This window comes from Salvelinus alpinus, chromosome 2 (assembly GCF_045679555.1).
Source record: "Salvelinus alpinus chromosome 2, SLU_Salpinus.1, whole genome shotgun sequence".
NCBI lineage: Eukaryota > Metazoa > Chordata > Actinopteri > Salmoniformes > Salmonidae > Salvelinus > Salvelinus alpinus.
In genome coordinates, this window is record NC_092087.1 from 29,291,518 (window position 1) to 29,301,830 (window position 10,313).

The following is a 10,313-nucleotide window of genomic DNA, read 5'->3' on the forward strand; positions in this document are numbered from 1 at the left end:
CCAAGACTTTTTCTAGATTTTCACGTTTTCTTATGATATTTCCACACACACAGAAAGCAGAAAGGGCCACGACAATATCTGTATCACAAAAAGGAAAACACAAAGCAGACCAAACTCTTTGGTCCTTTAATAAAAACCTGCTGTATGTAAAATATTGTGTGCTATAGCTTTGAAAATAAATAAATGTGACTCTGGATGGCAACATAATGAATTACAGCCTGTTCAGGTGGGATGGAACATTTGGCTCATGTCATGATGTCATAATGTGATCTGATTATAATAGACCAATGACTGTTCATCTGGATAAGGGGGTGGGCTCTAGACCATCCTATCAGCCAATCAAGGCTGTCTATATAAATATCTTCAAATTTGTTTCCTAACACCCACACGATCAGACTGACCATTTCAAGGGCCAAAGGAGGCTCAGAGAAATAAACAATCAAATATATTTTGGAGTTATTTTCATTAAATAAACACACACTGTGATTTATTAGACATACAGTAAAATTACAATGACTGGATGTGGGTTTTAATACCTGTCAAATACTTGCTTCCTCTGTCCTTGGGAGAATCTCAAATGCATTTCCTTGATTTGTCGCAATTTCTCTCCTCACCTCCTTCTCAAAACCCATTGGATGAGAAGGTCAGAGGGGTTTCAGACACACATAAACACACAATGCTTGAAAGGTTTACTGATTATAATGATTTCATTATTTGTTTTTATTATCAATGATTTTGTTAAATGAACACATTGTATTATAACATCTGCTTCCAACTCACACACGTAAATCCCCTGAACACAGCTCACCTGTATGTCATTATCACACACTAGTTCAGTTCACCCCATCACTGTGAGGTATTGTTTGTTTTGTGACTCACATTTTTCAGAGCACTGGTTTTCACATGATTTACTCCTCCCTTGTATGATAGCTTTTGCCTGCCTCACAAATGACAACTTTTGCCTGCCTCACTAATGACAACTTTTGCCTGCCTGTACTTCAGCCCTTTTGGACCCCCTGTGTATGACCTTGTGCCTGCCCCTGGATCTTTTTTTAACCTTTATTTAGCTAGGCAAGTCAGTTAAGAACAAATTCTTATTTACAATGACAGCCTAGGAACAGTGGGTTAACTGCCTTATTCAAGAGCAGAATGACAGATTTTTACCTTGTCAGCTCAGGGATTTGATCTTGCAACCTTTCGATTGTTAGTACAACACTCTAACCACTAGGCTACCTGCCACCCCAATAATAAACACCTGCTGCGCCCTGCACTTGAAACCAGCTCTCTGTCTCCCCTAGTGTTCATTACAATTATATCAACTATTAATCATATAGAAAAGCTGTTGTTTATTTTTTTCATTCTTCAGGAATGTTTAACATGGCTATACATGATGGAGGAGTTGACTTAAGCACAAAAGACCTGGCAACTAGGCATGACAAAGAAACGTGGTGTCCATGTTTCTTGTGACATTTTGAATGACATGTAGATGTTTTGTTGTTGCTAGGTGGAGCTATGTTCTCATTGTAGCTACCTAGACTTGCATTCCTGTAACTACACATTTGAAGCTGCAAGAAAATCATGTTTAAATATATATCAAACCATTTTGAAATTTTGACCCTGATGTCACACATTGGCCCATTTATTTATAGAAAGACCCATATACATTCCCACTATGCACATAGAATAGGAAACGATGTGAATTATATTATGCTTACTGTATGTATTATTGTATTATGCTACTGTATCTACATGTTCATATTACCTAAATTACCTCAACTACCTCGTACCCCTGCACATTGACTCAATACCAGTACTCCTTGTATTGAGCCATGTTATTGTTATTTTATTGTGTTACTATTTCCTTTTTTTGTTGCTAATCTTTTGCATTGTTGGGAAAAGGCTCGTAAGAAAGCATTTCACAGTAAAGTCTACACCTGTTGTAGTCGGCGCATGTGACAAATACAATTTTATTTTATTTATTAACTTAAAGCAAGCATTCAGACCAGCCTTACTGATTGAACTTTCGTGAACCACATTAGAACAACTAATGTGTTATACTTTTGTTAATGAAACAGGTTGAAAGTAAAAGATTCTGTGCCAGGCATAGTTCTTGTTTAACTGAAGCACAGCTTGAGAGAGTTAACCACAGCAATTGTGAACTATTCCAACAATGTCTGGGATATTTTTCCAGATACAGCTGTAGTTAGTCTGTATTTGCTCCTGATTTGGGCATTGCAAAGTAGATTTAGTAGCCATTTGTTTAAATGCTCATGTAACTGGTAGGATGTGAATCCTGGTCTCCCGCTCTGGAACCCAACGTCTGGTTTTAAGTCGTAGTCAAGGCTATCTCATCAACAGTGTTGTAACTCATCTCTGCTACATGCAGTCTCAGAAATGTTCATGTTTGGCCTACATGGCTGCTGTGTTTCCCTCTGTACTCATTGTGTTATACTGTGTGTAACTGATAAACCTCTTGATTTTCAGGAGATCCATACCAAGAAGTATAGGCCATGACTTTTAAAATTCAAAGAAGTATAGGCCATGACTTTTAAAATTCAAACAAGTATAAGCCATGACTTTTAGAATTCAAACAAGTATAGGCCATGACTTTTAATAGATTAAAGGCTTGTAAAATAGTGTTACAGTCTATGGCCATTTAGTAAGATGGCTGCCATGGCCCCATGGGCCAAATCTGTGGTGGCTCCATATCTAAATCTTTTTAGGGTGCATGAATCTACTTCTGTCCCAAATTTGGCGTGTTTATTTTTAAAAAAGCCATCAGAACGGTAACATTGTATTACAGACAGTGGCCATTTTGTAAGATGCCACGGCCCCTAGGGGCCAAATCTGTGGTGTCTTCATACCTAAATCATTTCAGGCTACATAGATCTTCCTCGTGTCAAATTTGGTGTGTTTGTCTGGAAAAAGTCCTTCTTAACTGTGAAATAGTACTACTGTCTATGACCATTTTGTAAGATGGCCGCCATGGCCCCAAGTGCTACATCTGTGGTGGCTCCATATATGAAACCTTTTCAGGGTCCATAAATCTAACTCTGTGACAAATGTAGGGCCTTCACCTCAAAGCAGTCCTTCTGAATTGTAAAATAGTTTTACAGTCGGGGGCAATTTTGAAATCTGGGGTGGCTCCATATCTAAATATTTTTAGGGTACATACATCTACATCCAAATTTGGTGCTTTTATCAAAAAGTGAATGATTCATCAGCTTAACCGCCCTACTATATGGCTGGGAACGGAAAGCATCTACCTGTGATAAGTCTACCTGATAGTAATAGAGGTAGCAATATGTTTTTAGAGTGTCTAAACCATTCTGTGATTGTATTTGACCATGGAAAAACAACTAACTGCAATATAGGTTCGACTGAGTTGAGACCTCAGTTCATAGGCTACGTATGAATTACTTTTGACCCCTCAGAGAAACAAGGGCTATTAATTTGTTTTCTAACATTTGTCTCTATACTTGTCAGTGAACATCACAAAGAGACTGTGGCAGAATAAATACTTAAAATGTTCTGTTACTTTCACACTCGCATAGAACATTTAAATGGTAGAATGGCCTAAACACTGAAGGTCGCTGGGGATTGTTTCTTTGAGCTTGTAAACCATATCACTGTTTTTCTTTAATGCCAATAATATAACTGAGCTATACACAATTAGCATTGCCATGCACTGGGAGCACCAGCTAGAGCAGATGTTGACACTGGGCAGCTCAGGTCTTAAAACTTCTTCGGGATCGGTGTCCCATCCACAGGACAGTTGAGCTAACGTAGGCTAATGCGATTAGCATGAGGTTGTAAGTAACAAGAACATTTCCCAGGACATAGACATATCTGATTTTGGCAGAAAGCTTCAATTCTTGTTAATCTAACTGCATTGTCCAATTTACAGTAGCTATTACAGTAAAAGAATACCATGCTATTGTTTGAGGGGAGTGCAACAGTTTTGAACATGAAAAGTTAGTAATAAACAAATTAGGCACATTTGGGCAGTCTTGATACACAATTTTGAACAGAAATGCAATGGTTCATTGGATCAGTCTAAAACTTTGCACATACACTGCTGCCATCTAGTGGCCAAAATCTAAGTTGCACATGGGCTGGAATAATACATTATGGCCTTTTGCATTTCAAAGATGATGGTACATAAAAAATACAAAAGAACAGTTTTTTTTTCTTTGTATTATCTTTTACCAGATCTATTGTATTATATTCTCCTACATTCCTTTCACATTTCCCCAAACTTCAAAGTGTTTCCTTTCAAATGGTATCAATAATATGCATGTCCTTGGTTCAGGGCCTGAGTTACAGGCAGTTAGATTTGGGTATGTCATTTTTGGCTAAATTTAAAAAAAGGGGTGGATCCTTAAGAGGTTTTAAAGGGATGCATAGCTGACACATCTGATTAAACTAATGGGATTCTAAATTGAAGATTGCGATTAGTGGATTTTTTGAGTCAGGTGTGTTAGCTTGGGATGGGACAAGAAGACCACAGCTTCCCAACCCTGTCCTACAGGTTAGATATAGAATCCTGAGGGGTGCTGATTAAAATCCCAGCACTGGCAACAGTGGGAGATGTACTAGCAACCAGAGGGTTGCTGGCTTCTATTGCTGTTGTGAAATCTACTACTGTCTCCGAAGCTATGCACCAACAATGAATACATTTTTAGGTAGTGAAGCAAAAGTACAGTGACAATAGACTGTCGGATGTAAGTTGTGCACTGGGGGCAGGAGTTAGCCTTGGGGTGTACTATCGTCCTCTCAATGGACGCGTTGGGGAAAAGACACAAATGCCAAGTTTCAACCAAAAGTGGATGAAGTATTATTCTGTGTGTTGTGCCAATGTCCACTAGTTTATCAAATATATGCTCTATTCAAGGTTCACTCTCAATAAATATGTGGGGAAAGACACACATTTCAGGTTTCATCCAACTGTGGGTGAAGTATTGTTCTCTGTGTTGTTCCAATTTCAGTCAGTTTATCAAATGTTCTATTCAAGATTTGCCGGCCAGTTACAGTTGGTAGACCACTCACTCAAACAACAATATGTGTTTTTCAATGCTTTTTTATTAAACATGAGGCATTCATAAACATACAAAAGAATACAAAACTCCAAAGACTTGTGTCAATGAAAACAAAAAGAACATTAAATAAGTACAAGGCCTTGTAAGATAGAACTGTAACAAACCCAAAACCCCCAAAATAAAAGTAAATTGATAAAAAGAAAAACAGTCAAATAAGTGCTAAATATGCTCCAAAGTAACAGTTTCTAGAAAATGAGCCTCCATCAATTAATCAGTCTTTGAATTCTTGAGCCAATTATGTTTTCGGCCATCTGAAGATGGCAATTTTAAACATGAAATCGAAATTGTTGTCACGATATGCAGAATGAGAATTGTGAGTGGCTTGTCTTCTGATGGCCGTCAGGTTGATATTTTAACTAACAGCCTGTGCAGGCAGCAAAGGCACAGATCTCACAGATGTCCATAGGCACAGCAGCTGGAAGAAAGAAGAGAAAGGTACAGCGTTAAAACATGTTCCAAAATCACTCAATCAATCAAACTACAACTGCATATTGCAGAGACCAACTAGATGTACATAAGAGAGACATGTTCTATACAATTCCGATCAATGACTCCATCAGCAAATTATTACGGTCTTATCACAATCTGGTCCGATCCACCAAGTTGGACTAAAGTGGATATTATGCTATAGAGTGGTCTTTTCTTACCTAGTCTTGAGAGAGACATGCTTGCCCCTCTCTTCATGCAAAGGGGCATGAACTCCTGTGGCAGGGAAGGGTTAGCACAGACAGAAGCAAAGCTGGTGCTGGTGAGACGAGGATTCTGCATCCTGTTTACATTGCTGCCCTCTGCTGTCAGTTCCTGGAGCTTCTTCACTGATTCCAGTGAGAAAAAAAAGTCTCCCTCCTACAGAGAAGAGAGGAGAGGACATAGACACAGGTTAGACAAAGCACCATATCTGTGGGTCATATTGGGGTCCCAGCCAATCATTGCGATGCTTTACACATTCTGAATGTGAGGAGGATGCCCATAGACTTGTAATGCTGGCTTGCACCAAGTATATGCCTTGTTGCTAAAAAGAAAACGCTACACAGAATTTTGTCTGTTACAGCTACATACCGAGGGTTAACAAAACATTATTTCATTAGATTACCATTGACCATTCTGACATATCTGCAGTCAATAGTCATCATGTTATAGTACATTATAGCAAGGTAAACCTTGCTTTAAGAGGAGCCCTTACCTGTACTTTGACAGCTTGGGCTTCAGACACCAGACAGAGAGCCAGGACCATGAGAGCAATGGAGAGAATGGTCTTCATCTTGTCTTTTGAGAGGTTTGCTTTGAGCCTTTAGTCTTGCTGTTGTTGGTGTGTTTGGAAGATTGCTCACCTCAGTTTCTGCTCTCCGTTCATCTCCCTCCTTCCTTTTAAAGGGTTGACTCTCAACTCAGTTCAGTCATGCAGGCCTAGGATTGGCCGAGCTGCAAATGGGAGAAACGTATTTCTCACGGGTTAATGAGTAGTGATGGTGGATTTTACAATGTCATAAAGGTGGATTCATAAATCCTCTCTGACCTCATCCCAAGTCTGATGTTTTTATGGACACACTTGATGGTTTGTCTTCTACAGTCGGTCACACACCTCCACTTACCACATTGGTTAACAAGGAATCTTTGTTAACTGTCACACAAACTATCTTTATGTAAACTATACACAATCTTTCTGCAAAATTAAAGCTCATCTACCCCCTACATTTTTTAGTAATAATAATAAATAAAAAATATAAAAATAATATTTACAGTACCAGTCAAAAGTTTGGGCAAACCTACTCAGTCCAGGGTTTTTATTTATTGTTGCTATTTTCTACATTGTAGAATAATAGTGAAGACATCAAAACTATGAAATAACACATATTGAATCACAGTTACAAAAAAAGTGTGAAACAAATATATTTTAGATTCTTCAAAGTAGCCCCCATTTGCCTTGATTACACCTTTCCACACTCTTGGCATTCTCTCAACCAGCTTCATGAGGTAGTCACCTGGAATGCATTTCAATTAACAGGTGTGCCTTGTTAAAAGTTAATTTGTGCAATTTGTGCAATTTCTCTCCTTCTTAATGCGTTTGCGACAATCAGTGTGTTGTGACAAGGTGGGTGGTACACAGAAGACAGCCCTATTTGGTAAAAAACCAAACATATTATGGCAAGAACAGATCAAATAAGCAAAGAGAAATGACAGTCCATCATTACTTTAAGACATGAAGGTCAGTCAATCTGGGAAGTTTCAAGAACTTTGAAAGTGGTGTTGCAAAAACCATCAAGCGCTATGATGAAACTGGCTCTCATGAGGACCGCCACAGGAAAGGAAGACCCAGAGTTACCTCTGCTGCAGAGGATAAGTTCATTAGAGTTACCAGCCTCAGAAATTGAAAACTAAAAAAATGCTTCACAGAGTTCAAGTAACAAGACACATTTCAACATCAGGCCTTCGTGGTCAAAATACTGCAAAGAAACCATTACTAAAGGACACCAATAAGAAGAGTCTTGCTTGGGCCAAGAAACACGAGCAATGGACATTAGACCAGTGGAAATCCAAATTTGTCCAAAGTCCAAATTTGAGATTTTTGGCTCCAACCACCGTGACTTTGTGAGACGCAGAGTAGGTGAACGGATGATCTCCGCAAGAAGGAGAGTGATAGAATGCTGCATCAGATGACCTGGCCTCCACAATCACAATTGTGACTGCATCATCTGTGGATCTGTTGGGGCGCTATGCAAATTGGAGTGTGTCTAGGGTTTCTGGGATAATTGTGTTGATATACATTAGGATAATGTTGTTGGTCTACATTTAGGAAAGCATTGGATTGGTGTAAACATGGGCGAAAGAGAGAGTTTCATTACACCATATTTTTTTGCACCAGTCTTGGTGCCTTTTAAATCCAAGTCACATTGTTATTGACTTTATCATTTTAACCTAACTTATGACCTGAACCATCACCTTTTGTATTACTGCCCCCCCAATTTCAAAAAGTGACATCTGAAAAAACACCCCAAAATCTATATAACACAAATGGTTCCTAGCCTCACATGCATTCTTTCTGTCCCTAACGCTTTAACTAAAACTGAAACGAAATAATATCTATATAACACAAATGGTTCCTAGCCTCACATGCATTCTTTCTGTCCCTAACGCTTTAACTAAAACTGAAACGAAATAATATAAAAACTAAATATTAATATTTTATAAAACTAAATAAAAACTAGCAAATTATGTTTGAAAACTAACTGAAACTAAACTGAATTTCACATAAAAAATGAAAAACGAATAGAAATAAAATAATATAACACAAAACTATAATAACCTTGTGTAACCGATGTGAAATGGCTAGCTAGTTAGCGGGGTGCGTGCTAATAGCGTTTCAATCGGTGATGTCACTTGCTCTGAGACTTTTAAGTAGTTGTTCCCCTTGCAGAGGGCCGTGGCTTTTGTGGAGCGGTGGGTAACGATGCTTCGAGGGTGGCTGTTGTCGATGTGTGCAGAGGGTCCCTGGTAGGGGCGAGGAGAGGGACGGAAGCTAAACTGCTCCACTTGCTCCATGAACATTAACTCAATAATGTTAAATAACATCAATGAGCTGCATCCAGAGTTGTATCCATGAACTGAGAACATAATAATGCTGAACTACTCTAATTAGAATATTATTATTATTACACAGTCAGACATTTTATAAGCCTCATTTATCAGTCTATATCAGACACATCCAGGAGGCCATTTAGTTTGACCGAAAACATTGTCACTGAGTTCTATATTAAAATTATTTATCAAAAATAACATTCCATAACTAATCTTTTTTGTTTGTTTAAATATAGATTGATTATAGTAATATGGAATAGCCAATCAGTAGTGGTATCAATTGTCAGTGGCATTTGTCATCAGGTCACTGCATGGATCCCTTACATGTTTTTGTCACTCATGCCTTTGCCTCTAGTACAAAGAGCGGGGTGACGTTCCCTGACTAATGCTACGTCATATACTGTAAATACCATATCGGTGTGAAAAATGTGTAACTCAGTTATTGAACTGTGATCAGAGACACCCTTAGTAGGAGAATGCGTGCTACTTTACACACACAGATGTTTTGAGATAAGGCCATTAGTCACTATCCTCTCCATAAAGTCTACACTCAACAGTATGGACCAACAGTAGGAGAGCAGGCAGGGCATGCTCCATCACTGGAATACCAACATTACCAGCTGTATTTTATGCATTATTTATATATTCTCTGAAGCTTAAATGTACATCTAATAACTGACCATCATATTGCCACTTTCCATACATGCTCCATGTAAAATAAGTGTTGATGCTGGCCATAAAACACTCCACACTGTTTGTCTCCGGACACTGTTGATAACTCTGCATCATAGTGGGACAGTTAGGAGTGGCTCCCTTGCTTTAAATCACTCTTCTTTTTACAGCTCTCAAAGTGTGCCATAAATTGTGCCCTTTGCATCAGAAGGAGTGGGCCTTGTCTGATAGCTTTGGAAGGAGGCCAACAGGTTAGTTTCAATGCAGGTGAAGCGGATGTGAGTGGATGACAATATCAATGTAGCTATTCACCTCACATTCTGTATAACATTGATATTATAGATTGAATCATGACATAGACTGAAACTAAATATTACCAGCTGGCAAGGCATTGGAGGCTGTCAGAATTACATTATATGAATTGATCTATGAATCTGAGTGAATGTGTGTTCAGAATACCTTTCAAAAGTATTTTTTTCTCTAAATGTGCACATACCTTTTTGTCGCCACAGGATGGTAAATATTGAAACAAGTACCGATTGCATGTTATTTTTGACGATCTAAACAAATACCTGCTTTCAAGGACACACAATTCAATCATTTAGGAAACTTTGCATGTTCTGATTACTGTGCATTACAGAAACGCAAGGGCAAATTTCTAATGGCTGGTAAATCAGGACGGAATGAATGAAATCTTAAGTTTCTCTGTGGCTGTGGAGGCAGAGGGTAGTCTGGTAGTCATTAAAAACAGTTAATAAACAAAATGCACAGAACTTAATCTAGTTGCAATGATTAATTTCAACCAGTTTTGCCCGCTGGGATAATAGTGGACAGGTGTGGGTCATGGGTCATGCAGAATGTTTGCTAGAAGCCAATCCACATTGTCACATAATATTTGAATTAGACATATTGGGCCATGTAATAATTTGCAAGAGGCCCCACAGCATTCTATCATATTATAATATT

The 10,313-nt window shown here is 38.5% G+C and overlaps 1 protein-coding gene across 1 annotated transcript; it reads right to left on the reverse strand.

Moving 5' to 3' along the window:
* Positions 1 to 5,062: 5,062 nt before the first annotated feature.
* LOC139550795 (guanylin-like) lies at positions 5,063 to 6,451 on the reverse strand. Its single transcript, XM_071361954.1, has 3 exons — positions 6,283 to 6,451; positions 5,747 to 5,945; positions 5,063 to 5,514 (listed from the first exon to the last, which is right to left on the reverse strand). The coding sequence occupies exons 1-3, from the start codon at positions 6,358 to 6,360 to the stop codon at positions 5,456 to 5,458; spliced, it is 336 nt and encodes a 111-aa protein (XP_071218055.1). The 5' UTR covers positions 6,361 to 6,451; the 3' UTR covers positions 5,063 to 5,455.
* Between the last annotated feature and the right edge of the window lie 3,862 nt (positions 6,452 to 10,313).